We start from the raw sequence: 16961 nt of genomic DNA on the forward strand, positions 1-16961 counted from the left end.
TTGCAAGAATGAGACAGCTCGGAATTTACGGGTATCGCCAATAATTGGAAAATACTGTCTACCACACAAGCGTTCGGTACGTCTGCGACGGGCATTCGAGGGTGTCAAAACCAGCTTGAATACCTCAGTTTTGTACAAATCGTGTTTGTATCTGTAGACTCATAATGTTTTCTACCGAAATACCAATTAATGACCCTTTCGGGTAATATTTGCAAGGATTAGACAGCTCGGAATGTAGAATGACAGTTTCGCCAAATGTTAGAAACATACTCTCTGCATTACAAGCCGTTCGGTACGTGTGGGTCCGGCATTCGAGGGTCGTCAAAACCAGCTTGAATACCTCAGTTTTTGTACAAATCGTGTTTGTATCTGTAGACTACAATGTTTTCTACCGAAATACCAATTAATGACCCTTCGGGTAATATTTGCAAGAATGAGACAGCTCGGAATGTAGGGGTATCGCCAATAATTGGAAAATACTGTCTACATAACAAGCGTTCGGTACGTTTGCGCCGGGCATTCAGAGGGTGTCAAACCAGCTTGAATACCTCAGTTTTGTAAAATCGTGTTTGTATCTGTAGACTGCAATGTTTTCTACCAGAAATACCAATTAATGACCCTTTCGAGGTAATATTTGCAAGAATGAGACAGCTCGGAATGTAGTTAGGGTATCGCCAATAATTGGAACATACTGTCTACACTATAACAAAGCGTTCGCTACGCGATTCGCGCCGAGGCATTCGAAGGTGTCAAAACCAGCTTCAATACCTCAGTTTTGTAAAAATCGTGTTTGTATCTGTAGACTACAATGTTTTCTACCGAAATACCAATTTATGACCCTTTCGGTAGTATTTGCAAGAATAAGAGAGTTGGAATGTAGGGGCATCGCCAATAATTGGAACATACGTTCTACATTACAAGCGTTCGGTACGTCTGGGCCCGGCATTCGAGGGTGTCAAAACCAGCTTGAATACCTCAGTTTTTGTAAAAAGTCGTGTTTGTATCTGTAGACTACAATGTTTTCTACCGAAATACCAATTAATGACCTTTCGGGTAGTATTTGCAAGAAGAATGAGAGCTCGGAATGTAGGGGTATCGCCAATAAATGGAAAATACTGTCTACATTACAAAGCGTTCGGTACGTCTGCGCCCGGCATTCGAGGGTGTCAAAACCAGCTTGAATACCTCAGTTTTTGTAAAATCGTCGTGTTTGTATCTGTAGACTACAATGTTTTCTACCAGGAAATACCAATTAATGACCCTTTCGGTAATATTTGCAAGAATGAGACAGCTCGGAATTTAGGGGTATCGCCAATAATTGGAACATACTGTCTACATAACAAGCGTTAGGTACGTTTGCGCCGGGCATTCGAGGGTGTCAAACCAGCTTCAATACCTCAGTTTTTTTGTACAAGTCGTGTTTGTATCTGTAGACTACAATGTTTTCTACCGAAATACCAATTGATGACCTTTTCGGTAGTATTGGCAAGAATGAGACAGCTTGGAATGTAGGGGTATCGCCAATAACTGGAACATACTGTCTACATAACAAGCGTTCGCTACGTTTGCGCCGGGTATTCAAGGGTGTCAAAACCAGCTTGAATACCTCAGTTTTTGTAAAAATCGTGTTTGTATCTGTAGACTACAATGTTTTCTACCGAAATACCAATTTAAGACCCTTTCGGGTAATATTTGCAAGAATGAGACAGCTTGGAAATTAGGGGTATCGCCAATAATTGGAAAATACTGTCTACATTACAAGCGTTCGGTACGTCTGCGACGGGTATTCGAGGGTGTCAAAACCAGCTTGAATACCTCAGTTTTTGTACAAGTCGTGTTTGTATCTGTCGACTACAATGTTTTCTACCGAAATACCAATTTATGACCCTTTTGGGTAATATTTGCAAGAATGAGACAGCTCGGAATTTAGGAGGTATCGCCAATAATTGGAAAATACTTTCTACATTAAAGCGTTCGGGTACGTCTGCGACGGGTATTTGAGGGTGTCAAAACCAGCTTCAATACCTCAGTTTTTGTAGAAATCGTGTTTGTGTCTGTAGACTACAATGTTTTCTACCGAAATACCAATTTATGGCTCTTTCGGGTAGTATTTGCATGGATTAGAGAGCTCGGAATGTAGGGGTATCGCCAATAATTGGAACATACTGTCTACATAATATGCGTTCGCTACGTTTGCGCCGGACATTCGAGTGTGTCAAAACCAGCTTGAATACCTGAGTTTTTGTACAAATCGTGTTTGTATCTGTAGACTACAATGTTTTCTACCGAAATACCAATTAATGACCCTTTCGGGTAGTATTTGCAACAATGAGAGAGCTCGGAATGCAGGGGTATCGCCAATAATTGGAAAATACTGTCTACATAACAAGCGTTCGGTACGTCTGGGCCCGGCATTCGGGGTGTCAAAACCAGCTTGAATACCTCAGTTTTTGTAAAATCGTGTTTGAATCTGTAGACTACAATGTTTTCTACCGAAATACCAATTGATGACCTTTCGGTAGTATTGGCAAGAATGAGACAGCTCGGAATTTAGGGGTATCACCAATAATTGGAAAATACTGTCTACATAACAAGCGTTCGCTACGTTTGCGCCGGGCATTCGAGGGTGTCAAAACCAGCTTGAATACCTCAGTTTTGTACAAATCGTGTTTGTATCGGTAGACTACAATGTTTTCTACCGAAATACCAATTTAAGACCCTTTCGGGTAATATTTGCAAGAATGAGACAGTTCGGAATGTATGGGTATCGCCAATAATTGGAACATACTGTCTACATTACAAGCGTTCGGTACGTCTGCGACGGGCATTCGAGGGTGTCAAAACCAGCTTGAATACCTCAGTTTTGTACAAGTCGTGTTTGTATCTGTAGACTACAATGTTTTCTACCGAAATACCAATTTATGACCCTTTCGGGTAATATTTGCAAGAATCAGACAGCTCGGAATTTAGGGGTATCGCCAATAATTGGAAAATACTGTCTACATTACAAGCGTTCGGTACGTTTGCGCCGGGCATTCGAGGGTGTCAAAACCAGCTTGAATACCTCAGTTTTGTACAAGTCGTGTTTGTATCTGTAGACTACAATGTTTTCTACCGAAATACCAATTAATGACCCTTTCGGTAATATTTGCAAGAATGAGACAGCTCGGAATGTAGGGGTATCGCCAATAATTGGAACATACTGTCTACATTACAAGCGTTCGGTACGTTTGGGTCCGGCATTCGAGGGTGTCAAAACCAGCTTCAATACCTCAGTTTTTGTACAAATCGTGTTTGTATCTGTAGACTACAATGTTTTCGACCGAAATACCAATTTATGACTCTTTCGGGTAGTATTTGCAAGGATGAGCCAGCTCGGAATGTAGGGGTATCGCCAATAATTGGAAAATACTGTCTACATAACAAGCGTTCGGTACGTTTGCGCCGGGCATTCGAGGGTGTCAAAACCAGCTTGAATACCCCAGTTTTTGTAAAAATCGTGTTTGTATCTGTAGACTGCAATGTTTTCTACCGAAATACCAATTAATGACCCTTTCGGGTAGTAATGAGAGCCCTTTGGTAAGAACACTGGAGACAGCTTGGAATGTAGTGGGTATCAACAATAAGTGGAACATACTGTCAACATAACAAGTGTTCGGTACGTTCAGCACCGGGCATTCGAGGGTGTCAAAACCAGCTTCAATACCTCAGTTTTTGTACAAATCGTGTTTGTATCTGCAGACTACAATGTTTTTCTACCTGAAATACCAATTTATGACCCTTTCGGTAGTATTTGCAAGAATGAGACAGCTCGGAATGTAGGGGCATCGCCAATAATTGGAACATACGTTCTACATTATAAGCGTTCGGTACGTCTGGGCCCGGCATTCGAGGTGTCAAAAGCAGCGAATACCTCAGTTTTGTACAAATCGTGTTTGTATCTGTAGACTACAATGTTTTCTACCGAAATACCAATTTATGACTCTTTCGGGTAGTATTTGCAAGAATAAGACAGCTCGGAATGTAGGGGTATCGCCAATAATTGGAACATACGTTCTACATTACAAGCGTTCGGTACGTCTGCGCCCGGCATTCAAGAAGGGAGTCAAAACCAGCTTGAATACCTCAGTTTTTGTAAAAATCGTGTTTGTATCTGTAGACCACAATGTTTTCTACCGAAATACCGATTTATGACTCTTCGGGTAGTATTTGCAAGAATTAGACAACTCGGAATGTAGGGGTTTCGCCAATAATTGGAACATACTCTCTACATTACAAGCGTTCAGGTACGTCTGGGCCCGGCATTCGAGGGTGTCAAAACCAGCTTCAATACCTCAGTTTTTGTAAAAATCTCAATGTTTTCTACCGAAATACCAATTGTGACCTTTTCGGTGTATTGGCAAGAATGAGACAACTTGGAATGTAGGGGTATCGCCAATCTGGAACATACTGTCTACATAACAAGCGTTCGCTACGTTTGACGGGTATTCAAGGGTGTCAAAACCAGCTTGAATACCTCAGTTTGTAAAAATCGTGTTTGTATCTGTAGACTACAATGCTCTGGAAATGTATTTAAGACCCTTTCGGGTATTTCGAGACAGCTTGGAATTAGGGGTATCGCCAATAATTGGAAAATACTGTCTACATTACAAGCGTTCGGTACGTCTGCGACGGGTATTCGAGGGTGTCAAAACCAGCTTGAATACCTCAGTTTTTGTACAAGTCGTGTTTGTATCTGTCGACTACAATGTTTTCTACCGAAATACCAATTTATGACCCTTTTGGGTAATATTTGCAAGAATGAGACAGCTCGGAATTTAGGGGTATCGCCAATAATTGGAAAATACTTTCTACATTAAAAGCGTTCGGTACGTCTGCGACGGGTATTTGAGGGTGTCAAAACCAGCTTCAATACCTCAGTTTTTGTAGAAATCGTGTTTGTGTCTGTAGACTACAATGTTTTCTACCGAAATACCAATTTATGGCTCTTTCGGGTAGTATTTGCATGGATTAGAGAGCTCGGAATGTAGGGGTATCGCCAATAATTGGAACATACTGTCTACATAATATGCGTTCGCTACGTTTCCGCCGGACATTCGAGTGTGTCAAAACCAGCTTGAATACCTGAGTTTTTGTACAAATCGTGTTTGTATCTGTAGACTACAATGTTTTCTACCGAAATACCAATTAATGACCCTTTCGGGTAGTATTTGCAACAATGAGAGAGCTCGGAATGCAGGGGTATCGCCAATAATTGGAAAATACTGTCTACATAACAAGCGTTCGGTACGTCTGGGCCCGGCATTCGAGGGTGTCAAAACCAGCTTGAATACCTCAGTTTTTGTAAAAATCGTGTTTGAATCTGTAGACTACAATGTTTTCTACCGAAATACCAATTGATGACCTTTTCGGTAGTATTGGCAAGAATGAGACAGCTCGGAATTTAGGGGTATCACCAATAATTGGAAAATACTGTCTACATAACAAGCGTTCGCTACGTTTGCGCCGGGCATTCAAGGGTGTCAAAACCAGCTTGAATACCTCAGTTTTTGTACAAATCGTGTTTGTATCGGTAGACTACAATGTTTTCTACCGAAATACCAATTTAAGACCCTTTCGGGTAATATTTGCAAGAATGAGACAGTTCGGAATGTAGGGGTATCGCCAATAATTGGAAAATACTGTCTACATTACAAGCGTTCGCTACGTCTGCGACGGGTATTCGAGGGTGTCAAAACCAGCTTGAATACCTCAGTTTTTGTACACGTCGTGTTTGTATCTGTAGACTACAATGTTTTCTACCGAAATACCAATTTATGACCCTTTCGGGTAATATTTGCAAGAATCAGACATCTCGGAATTTAGGGGTATCGCCAATAATTGGAAAATACTGTCTACATTAAAAGCGTTCGGTACGTGTGCGACGGGTATTCGAGGGTGTCAAAACCAGCTTTAATACCTCAGTTTTTGTAAAAATCGTGTTTGTATCTGTAGACTACAATGTTTTCTACCGAAATACCAATTGATGACCTTTTCGGTAGTATTGGCAAGAATGAGACAGCTTGGAATGTAGGGGTATCGCCAATAACTGGAACATACTGTCTACATAACAAGCGTTCGCTACGTTTGCGCCGGGCATTCGAGGGTGTCAAAACCAGCTTCAATACCTGAGTTTTTGTACAAATCGTGTTTGTATCTGTAGACTAAAATGTTTTCCACCGAAATACCAATTAATGATCCTTTCGGGTAGTATTTGCAACAATGAGAGAGCTCGGAATGTAGGGGTATCGCCAATAATTGGAAAATACTGTCTACATAACAAGCGTTCGGTACGTTTGCGCCGGGCATTCGAGGGTGTCAAAACCAGCTTGAATACCTCAGTTTTTGTAAAAATCGTGTTTGTATCTGTAGACTACAATGTTTTCTACCGAAATACCAATTTATGGCTCTTTCGGGTAGTATTTGCAAGAAGTAGACATATCGGAATGTAGGGGTATCGCCAATAATTGGAACATACTGTCTACATAACAAGCGTTTGCTACGTTTGCGCCGGGCATTCAAGGGTGTCAAAACCAGCATGAATACCTGAGTTTTTGTAAAAATCGTATTTGTATCTGTAGAGTACAATGTTTTCTACCTTAAAATCAATTTATGGCCCTTTTGGGTAGTATTTGCAAGAATTAGAGAGCTCGGAATGTAGGGGTATCGCCAATAATTGGAACATACTTTCTACATTACAAGTGTTCGGTACGTATTGCCAGGGGATTTGAGCGTGTCAAAACCAGCTTGAATAACTGATTTTTTGTAAAAATCGTATTTGTATCTGTAGACTACAATGTTTTCTACCGAAATACCAATTTATGGCTCTTTCGGGTAGTATTTGCAAGAAGTAGACATATCGGAATGTAGGGGTATCGCTAATAATTGGAACATACTGTCTACATAACAAGCGTTTGCTACGTTTGCGCCGGGCATTCAAGGGTGTCAAAACCAGCATGAATACCTGAGTTTTTGTAAAAATCGTATTTGTATCTGTAGACTACAATGTTTTCTACCTTAAAATCAATTTATGGCCCTTTTGGGTAGTATTTGCAAGAATGAGACAGCTCGGAATGTAGGCGTATCGCCAATAATTGGAACATACGTTCTACATTATAAGCGTTCGGTACGTCTGGGCCCGGCATTCTAGGGTGTCAAAACCAGCTTGAATACCTCAGTTTTTGTAAAAATCGTGTTTGTATCTGTAGACTACAATGTTTTCTACCGAAATACCAATTGATGACCTTTTCGGTAGTATTGGCAAGAATGAGACAGCTTGGAATGTAGGGGTATCGCCAATAACTGGAACATACTGTCTACATAACAAGCGTTCGCTACGTTTGCGCCGGGCATTCAAGGGTGCGCCGGGCATACCTCAGTTTTGTAAAAATCGTGGTGTCAAAACCAGCAATTGAATACCTCAGTTTTGCAAAAATCGTGTTTGTATCTGTAGACTACAATGTTTTCTACCGAAATACCAATTTAAGACCCTTTCGGGTAATATTTGCAAGAATGAGACAGCTTGGAAATTATGGGTATCGCCAATAATTGGAAAATACTGTCTACATTACAAGCGTTCGGTACGTCTGCGACGGGTATTCGAGGGTGTCAAAACCAGCTTCAATACCTCAGTTTTTGTAGAAATCGTGTTTGTGTCTGTAGACTACAATGTTTTCTACCGAAATACCAATTTATGGCTCTTTCGGGTAGTATTTGCATGGATTAGAGAGCTCGGAATGTAAGGGTATCGCCAATAATTGGAACATACTGTCTACATAATATGCGTTCGCTACGTTTGCGCCGGACATTCGAGGGTGTCAAAACCAGCTTCAATACCTGAGTTTTTCTACAAATCGTGTTTGTATCTGTAGACTAAAATGTTTTCCACCGAAATACCAATTAATGACCCTTTCGGGTAGTATTTGCAAGAATGAGAGAGCTCGGAATGTAGGGGTATCGCCAATAATTGGAACATACTTTCTACATTACAAGTGTTCGGTACGTATTGCCAGGGGATTTGAGCGTGTCAAAACCAGCTTGAATAACTGATTTTTTGTAAAACTCGTGTTTGTATCTGTAGACTACAATGTTTTCTACCGAAACACCAATTTAAAACCCTTTGGGGTAGTATTTGCAAGAATTAGACAGCTCGGAATATAGGGGTATCGCCAATAATTGGAACATACTATCTGCATTACAAGCGGTCTGGACCGGGTATTCGAGGGTGTCAAAACCAGCTTGAATAACTCATTTTTTGTAAAACTCGTGTTTGTATCTGTAGACTGCAATGTTTTCTACCGAAACACCAATTTATAACCCTTTCGGGTAGTATTTGTAAGAATTAGACAGCTCGGAATATAGGGGTATCGCTAATATGTAATTGGAACGTACTATCTACATTACAAGTTTTCGGTACGTCTTGCCCTGTGTGTGCGTGCGTGTGCGTGTGCGTGCGAGTGTGTGTGTGTGTTTGTGTTCAGTAATGTCCTGCAGGCGTTTTGGGGTTGTCCTTTTGCTTCAAGACATGAATTACACAAACATAAATAAGTCTCAATCATTTATTAACTTATATATCTAAACATATCTTTTTTTTATAAAATGTACTTTAAAGGGATAATAGAATACAAGAAAACCTTCTATGTTCGGTTTGTGTTGGGGATTATGAGAAATAAATTGTACCGTAACTTCCCATACATTCATGCAACCTCAATACCAGTAAAAGACTGTGAACAGTGAGTCTTCCATGGAAAACGCAAAATCATAACACGTGTAGATACACAATGCAAAAAGAATACCAACCTAATGGAAAACGTCATGCAATAATTTCTTAAATTTGTTAAACCTCAGTTTATGCAGCATGACCAACTCACAATGTAAAAACACACCATGGTTGTAGCAATTATACATTGTGCTGTGCTAACATCTTCCTCTCTAGCGCATTGTCGGTTAGTTTATCTGTTTCCTTCGAAATCATGTACATCGCGCACTTCCAGCAGAGGTGACTCTCTGTCTCTACCTAGTGATGTCGCCATGCGGTGACCACTGCAGTGTGACTCCCTGAACGACAGTGATATTCAGTGGCTTCACTCAGAACGCATGACATCCTAAAAGAAAGAACAATTTGTATTTATCATGTCTGCACATAAGTATGTTTTCTTGCAGTATTCCAGCAATATCACGGTGGACACCACAAATGTCGTCTGCTAGCAAGTAAACAAAGGGGGATAACTCTTCACAAACTAATGAAAATGGATTAACGGAGTTGTCTCTCTTGAATGAAACCAAGCACTTGATAGCTGGTCAAGGTTGTTTATACTAGAAATCCAATTAAACATATTCCTAAAATTCTCAATAGTTTCTGGTCATACTATAACAGCGGTCGGTAAATAATCGGCTCTGGTCCAGACAATATAGTGTCTGTCATGATGAGCATCGAGTTACGCAACTGGGATGCGAGCCTTACCAGTCAATCGGGCCAAAGGGTAGTTGTAGCCAATTCTAGGGATCTTCAAGGGACAAGCAAGTAAGTGATATTGTATATGTAAGTAACATACACTGTAAATTTGAAGGTAACGTGCACTGTACATGTACGCATAAGGTATAGTAGTAGACGTAACTGACATTTTGCGTGATTACATAACACTGACAATTTGTTTCAGTATTCTGCTTGTGTATGAAGTCAATATCAAATCACGTGGAAACTATGAATTGGACGAAACACCCTGAAGTCCATATTTCTGTAAAATTAAGCGAGTTGTTGTACTCACCTCTCACCCAACATAGGTTGCATCTTCTCCAGGGTCCACTCACCGCTGAGACTTCCAACGATAGCAATACCGTTGGGTTTTGTGATTTCCCAAACACGCATCAACCATGCTGCAATATTTGCATGTCAAAGTACACGTGCTATCTGACGTAATTTGCGTTCTGGAATAATGACATCATGCGTCGTTGGAATTAAGAATAATAAGAAACATATGCAAAATATAGAATAAATAGACCGCACTTCAAAGTGTTCGCTGAAACACCACTTATCGTTAATGTCCAACTGATGGTTGTGCCAAATACATTGTCTCTATGTACACAGATTTGTGACCTACATTTTGCATACCACGTCCCACAGTGAAGCTTGTAAAAGTCTGACACGAAACATGAACCGTTTACATTTTAAAATGTATTCTCGTGGTTATGTAAACTGCATCCTCTAAATATGCCGTTATTGGCGATATACATTTGTGAACGACCTATTTTATCCATCAAGGCTCTGTGATGTAATCGAACTGCAAGTCTGGTGTTGATGTATAAAATTGACAAAATTAGCAAATTAATAATCTAGAGTGCTTGGTTTTAAAGAATGTACAAAACCTGGGCTTTACTGACCTTTAGGATTCTGGACTCGGTCCAAATGACTTAAGAGGACCAGATCATGACTGTCCAGCTCATTTGATATCCACGTCAACTGATAATGTAAACATTTAATATGTAAGCGCTTACACAAACTCACACACAGTGGAACTAATGACAATGTTACTGTCACGGAAGAATTGGTTTACTCATATGAACTACCCAGATTTTCTCTAAGTTACTTGGCAATTGACAGAATTCTCAACATGAAAACTAGTCACAACACACTTTTTAAAGTGGAGTCATCCGTCATGATTTTACCTGTTTAAATGTGATCCTCTCAGGATTGGCATCGCAATCATTTAAATTTATCGCTGTTGCAGAATTGCTATGTGTGGTTGAAAATGTCAAAGTACGCTTTTCTTGCAATTTCAGAGACGCGTCGACAAATCTGCCGACAGGTTCCACTCCAAGGACCTATGTGCGAACGTTGTAAAACAAAACAATGTTACTTAAGATAACATCACACAATGCCACACGATACAATAGTTAATCAGACAATGCCTACATATGTTTTATGTTGTTGATTAACGCCATACTCAGCAATATTGCAGCTACACGACGGCGGTATGTAAGTAATCAAGTCTGGACCAGACAGTCCAGCGTTGACATCATAATCATCATTCAACGCCATTAGGATACGATATAGGCCCGAAAGGCAATAATGACTGACGATTCAATAAAACCATCTTCTAATTTTGTTTGATCGGTATTCTAGAAGTTGGTGAGTCAATAATGAAACACAACTTTAATTATAAACGTCAACTTTTTTATTTCAAAGAGAGAGGTTTCGATGTAGATTCGAATTAAAACGCCCGCACAAGACCATGCACACGCACACGCACACGCACACGCACACGCACATGCCCTTTAGAAAAGACTAAACTCATTCCACTGATAACATAAAAACTTTTTTTTAAAAACAAACAGAAATTGGAGAATTGTTAAGGAGGCTTTGAAGCTGTTCGAAACTGGTTATGAAATTTCTTAGCTGTGGGAGACTTCAGAAAATTCTTTAAACGTTGAATTTGAGAAATACAATTAAAGGAACTGCTGGACTCATGTGGAATACATGATACGATTAATAGGGAAGGCAAGACCTCACTCATTTACAAATGATATTTGATATACACTAGGCACATAAACAAACTGTGCATACAAAAAAATAAAATCTAAATTTATCAAAGCTGTGTAGACACATAAGGATTTAAACTCAGAGAATAGTGACATGTATCCAACATGCATGCACGTGCCACGTTCCGCGACGTCAGTGGGTTCGTCCTTGAGACATGCAATACGTTGTTGCACGTGCATTCCGGGAAAGACAAACAGAGCAAATGAATGCCACACAATACTGTCACTTTGGAAAGCTCAACCCCTGCCTTTGCGATCGTTCAAAAAATTAAACGGCTATTGAAACGCATAGCATGCCAAGGCTCACGTCTGCACAACGTCATGAGGCCATTGGGATGGTCCGTGGGCAAATGTCTCAACAACAAGTGGCTGCACATTTCCACTGCCACCGGAACACCATTTCTGCACTGGTGAGACGCTACCAGAACACAAATGACGTCATCGATCGGCCAAGTTCTGGACGTCCACGTGTAACAACGCCAAGACAGGACATATGGATAAGGGTGACCTATCTTCGCCACAGGTTTCAGACTGCAGTGATGACTGCCCGAACCATCCCAGGACTTCGCCGTATCCACCCCGGGATCAGACCACGACGTCCCGCCATACGGCCTATCCTGACACAACGTCATCGACAAGCTCGCCGAATGTGGTGCCGAAATCATGTCCGCAGACCCTTGTTTTGGTGGAGAAATGTTGTTTTTACAGATGAGTCCAGGTTTAACATTTCCCATAGTGATGGACGTCAACGTGCCTATAGACGCGTGGGAGAACGTTATGCACAGGCCTGTGTCTTGGATAGAAATCGCTTTGGTGGTGGTTCCCTGATGATTTGGGGTGGAATAACAGCACGCCAAAGAACTCCTTTGGTGATTGTTCAGGGCAACTTAACTGGTGTGGGCTACAGGGATCAGATTCTTCGACCTGTGGCAATTCCTTTTCTGCAACGTCATGGCCCTGGGTTAACATTCCAACAGGACAATGCCCGCCCTCATACGGCAAGGGTTGCTATGGATTTCTTGCAACACCACAACGTTGACTTACTGCCTTGGCCTGCAAATTCACCGGATCTCTCCACGATAGAGCATGTCTGGGACGAGATGGATCGAAATCTGCGCCGTCTTCCTCATTCGCCAGATAACGTCCTTGACCTTGCAACAGAACTTGACTGCCTGACTGAGTTTGGTTTTACGCTGCTTTTAGCAATATTCCAGCAACATCATGGCGGGCAACAGAACTTGAGAGAATCTGGTGTGACATCCCACAAGCCTTCCTTGCACGTTTGATAGGCTCTATGCGTCGTCGATGTACTGCTGTTCTCAATGCCGATGTCGGACATACCCGTTATTGAGCTTGTGACATGGTCGTTTGACCCCTGTCCCACTTGTGGATTCGTGACGTCATTGTGATTGACTTTTCAATTGATATTCTCCCGACTTGTTATGGTCTCATGATCCCTCCATTAAAGTTAATATGTACATATGTATATAGTGACATTGTTATCGTACTTATCAACTGGGATCACATTTTGACAATGCACAGTTTCTTTATGTGGCTAGTATATATATATAGAATCGAAGTGTGCAAAACATTGCTGTAAAATACCCATTATTTTTACTAGTGCTTTCAGGGACTGTCGAACTCACATATGTGAGTGAGTGAGTGAGTTTGGTTTTACGCCGCTTTTAGCAATATTCCAGCAATATCACGGCGGGGGACACCAGAAACTCACATATGTGCCAAATGAGTATTTCTGTCGATCCTATACACGTTCTGAAACATTGTCTGGAATAATAAGCCACATTGCTTAAAACTATATCATCGCAAATTGACACTTACTTGCAAAAAAACCTTGCTAAGTTCAAACGCCCCCCGTCCTGTTCCTGCCCCAAGATGCAGCGCTGTGTTTGTTGGGATGCCCATGTCACGCGCGTAGTCCACACACATCGCGGCCAGGACGGCCACGCCCGAGTCTCGGAAGCCGAATTCCAATTCCAAGATTCCTACCAGTGAATCTTCACCTTCATAGCAATAGTTGAGGTTTGTGGTAGGAACACTCTCAACACGATACTTCCCATGTAGACTTCCGTTGTTGGCTAAACACAAATACAATTTCTTCAAAACAAATTCATATTCACAAAAGTGTGCAAACATGTGATATGTCAACAATGAGACTTGAACTTGTTTGTTTACTAAATAACACTCATAATACATCTTATATTTTGCATTTGTTGTTTTACATCAGCTGACAAGGCGACTTGTTTTCATCATTCACGATAGCAATAGTTGATGTAATTATGCAAATTATGATTTTACAATGTCAACGGAGGTGTTGCACCCTATACGCACGTTATCTATTTCAGTGTTCTGTTTCTGGTTCACACGGAAAAAACACGTCAAACAGTATGCAGAATTTCTTTCATTAAAGCACGAACATAAATGGAAAGAAATCTAAAACATGCTTGGTTTGAGTAATATTTTTATCCAAATATACCTGTGACGCCCTGCCCTAACACGAATACTGGTGTATTCACAACTCGGGCTGGCAATGACACTTTCCCATCTTTCGGTTGGTCTATTGTCTGCACAAGTCGGAATCCAAGGTGTTGGAAGAAATGTCGTCTAAAGCCAAACCTGGCGAAACGAGATGCCTCATCTCCGGTCGATATCCAAGAACCGCCCTTTATAGTAAAACATATCTTAGTGATATACCATCAGAAGAACTGATTTTCAAAATTAACCATCGTGGTAAACTGATCTTTAAAGCATAACTGTATTTTCATGAGCTACATTAAAAAAATTGAACTTATATTGAAAATTGATACGACTTTATAGAGATAGGGTTATCTTGACAACCTGAAACACTATCACGGCGTCTCAGCAACATGCATACAAATCAGATCATGGATTACATTGACATTGGGATGCGATTTTATCGCTGGAATATTCACTCAGAATCATAAAAAACCTTTCGTTCACAATTTGGGTTGATGAGGGCTACCTTCCTGTAATTCGAGCCCCATTTGTTTGTCAACAACCAGCACCTTTCTTTCTTCTCCAAATGTTAACAGGTAATATTGTTTGATCGGCATTCCAGAAGTTTGTGAGACAAAAATGAAGTATACAACTTTATGGATGAACCTCACGAAGCTCAAGTTGTTTGCTGTTTTTAACACGAAGTACAGACCACTGAAACTGATGGGATTCAGGAGTAGGCGTTTCTTGATATTGTCTCGCTCTGTTCATTTACTCTTTATAATACTAATTAGACCCTCAGATCCAGTGGGGACCTTCGGGATTTTGGTTAGGTACAGATTACATATAGCTCATTTTGACATAATATCAACCTTTGATGCCCAGACACAGTAGACCACCCGAGTATGCAGTCAACAGTTTTAACCGTCAGCAAAGAGAGACAATTAACCCATATAGTGATACTTAAATATGTTCTGCACAATAATTGCTGATTTATTTATACACATAATACGAAACAACTTGGGAAGTTTCAACATTTTTCTATCTGCATCTGTGATTATACCATTCATTGCCTTACAATTCAAAATATGAATTTCTTGGATAGTAATTGATACATTTAGACAATTAGAGTTTATTTTAAAAGAATCATCTGTAAATATCCACGTAAAAGTGCTGAAATATCACTCCACAATAACTTCCTAAACAAATTTATTACCCACGTGGTCAACGTATGGGTAGTTGCATACTAATCTCGTACGTCACACGAGTGTGGTATCGCGTTGACCTGTGTCGTAACGACTTGAACTGAGATTCTAACGATTTGATTGGATAACCGATGACCTCTCAGTTAGGTCACGTTCTGACGGAACTACTTGTTCATTCGTAACAAACACGTGAATTTATTCTCTCTACAACTTATATGCATTGTGGGAATGTCAATATTGCGAACGTTGCCGTGTCGTTGTTTAATTGTGAGTCGAACTGAGATATTATATCCGTCGAAAAACATAAACGCAATGTTTCCACCAGTGCTGTTAGCCGAGTGAAGCAGTTGCAAACCAAGAAACGGGGTTCTACAGAGTAGTGTACTGTAGAAGGCTGTACGAGGCGATGACAACTGACATGCATCGTGACGTCGGTTACCAAGGGGACAGACGAGAATGGCGTAGTGACGTCATTACAGTGTGACGTCATGCAAAAGTGTACTACAGAACAAAATCCTTCTGCAACCTCTTTATGAAACCGGTTTCGGTTTGAAACCATAACAATAACAAAAATACGCTATTTTGTTAATTTAATGCATTTAAGACGTGGGTAATAAAATAAAATACCACACTCGTTCTCATTATATGCGAGTTATACGAAACTCGTGACCTTCCTATGGTTTGTGATCTCATAGGAAGGAAACTCGTTTCGTATTATTCGTATGTAATGAGACCTCGTGTAGTAGTCTCTATGTATCTGATGGGATATGCTGCAAACGTGCTGCAGTGTGTGACACGTTTCATTGGATGACTCTCTAAAAGTCTTTGATGTTGCTTCTGTGAGATAATATTTGCTGTGATGCTTAGATTTTCGTATGCACACATCACAATCAAGATGGCTATTTCGGTGATTCCTACAAATCTTATCATTACATGCATGTATTGTTGTGTGTGAACGACCTTTAAGTTTGACATTGTCAATACTTATGATAATGTCCATGACTAGCTCTCTATAGCATCCTGTTTGGGTACAACTGACCTGCTGTCCTCGGTCCTATTTCATACATTGAATGTCTCACGTGGATTTATCATTTACATTGACTGAAGGGATCCTCTTTGTTGTTACTTTAAACATTTGTTTGTTGTTTAACGCTGCACTCAGCAACATTCCGGCTACATGGTAGTGGTCTGTAAACATTCGAGTCTGGACCAGACAATTCAGTGATTAACAGCACGAACATTGATCTAAGCAACTGGAAGAGATTTGCATGTGCCCATTAGGTCCACGAGCCTGATCCCCGATCCCGTTACTTGCCTCTCACGACAAGCATGGTAGCCGAAAATCAATTCTTACCCAGATTTTGATGGGTTTTCCTGTTAAGACATGCGACATACGTTATTGACACGATAATTACAGACTGTAAAAGGATGAGCAGACAGAACGGTGATGAAGGATAACAATATATGGAAGAACAACTTCTTTATTGCAGTCAGAGCGAGCTTTCGATGTAGGTTTCTAACAACCTAAATACCTCCCAAGGAAGTTAGACAGAACGGTCTCTTCAGTGAGACTGAGCACCGGCATTCGTTGCAATTGTTCTTCCGACACCGAGAACAGGTTTCAACCCCAATGAAGGAAACACATTTTAACTGAAAACGTGGACTCTTTCATTTTTGAAGTAATTTCGCCAGTCAATTTATTGT

The 16961-nt window shown here is 40.6% G+C and overlaps 1 protein-coding gene across 1 annotated transcript in view; it reads right to left on the reverse strand.

Annotated features, from left to right (window-relative positions):
- Window positions 1-8583: 8583 nt before the first annotated feature.
- Window positions 8584-16961, reverse strand: part of LOC124260513 (ergothioneine biosynthesis protein 1-like) — a 65262-nt gene continuing 56884 nt past the window's right edge. Inside the window, exons 14-19 of the mRNA XM_046694842.1 lie at window positions 14072-14258; window positions 13417-13673; window positions 10705-10860; window positions 10420-10498; window positions 9807-9915; window positions 8584-9143 (exon numbers count right to left, since the gene is read on the reverse strand). Of these exons, the coding sequence (XP_046550798.1) occupies window positions 9056-9143; window positions 9807-9915; window positions 10420-10498; window positions 10705-10860; window positions 13417-13673; window positions 14072-14258 (876 nt within the window). The 3' untranslated portion in view covers window positions 8584-9055. The remainder of the gene's footprint in view (window positions 9144-9806; window positions 9916-10419; window positions 10499-10704; window positions 10861-13416; window positions 13674-14071; window positions 14259-16961) is intronic.

This window comes from Haliotis rubra, unplaced genomic scaffold, assembly GCF_003918875.1.
Source record: "Haliotis rubra isolate DU_JTF1 unplaced genomic scaffold, ASM391887v1 Scf767, whole genome shotgun sequence".
NCBI classification, from domain to species: domain Eukaryota; kingdom Metazoa; phylum Mollusca; class Gastropoda; order Lepetellida; family Haliotidae; genus Haliotis; species Haliotis rubra.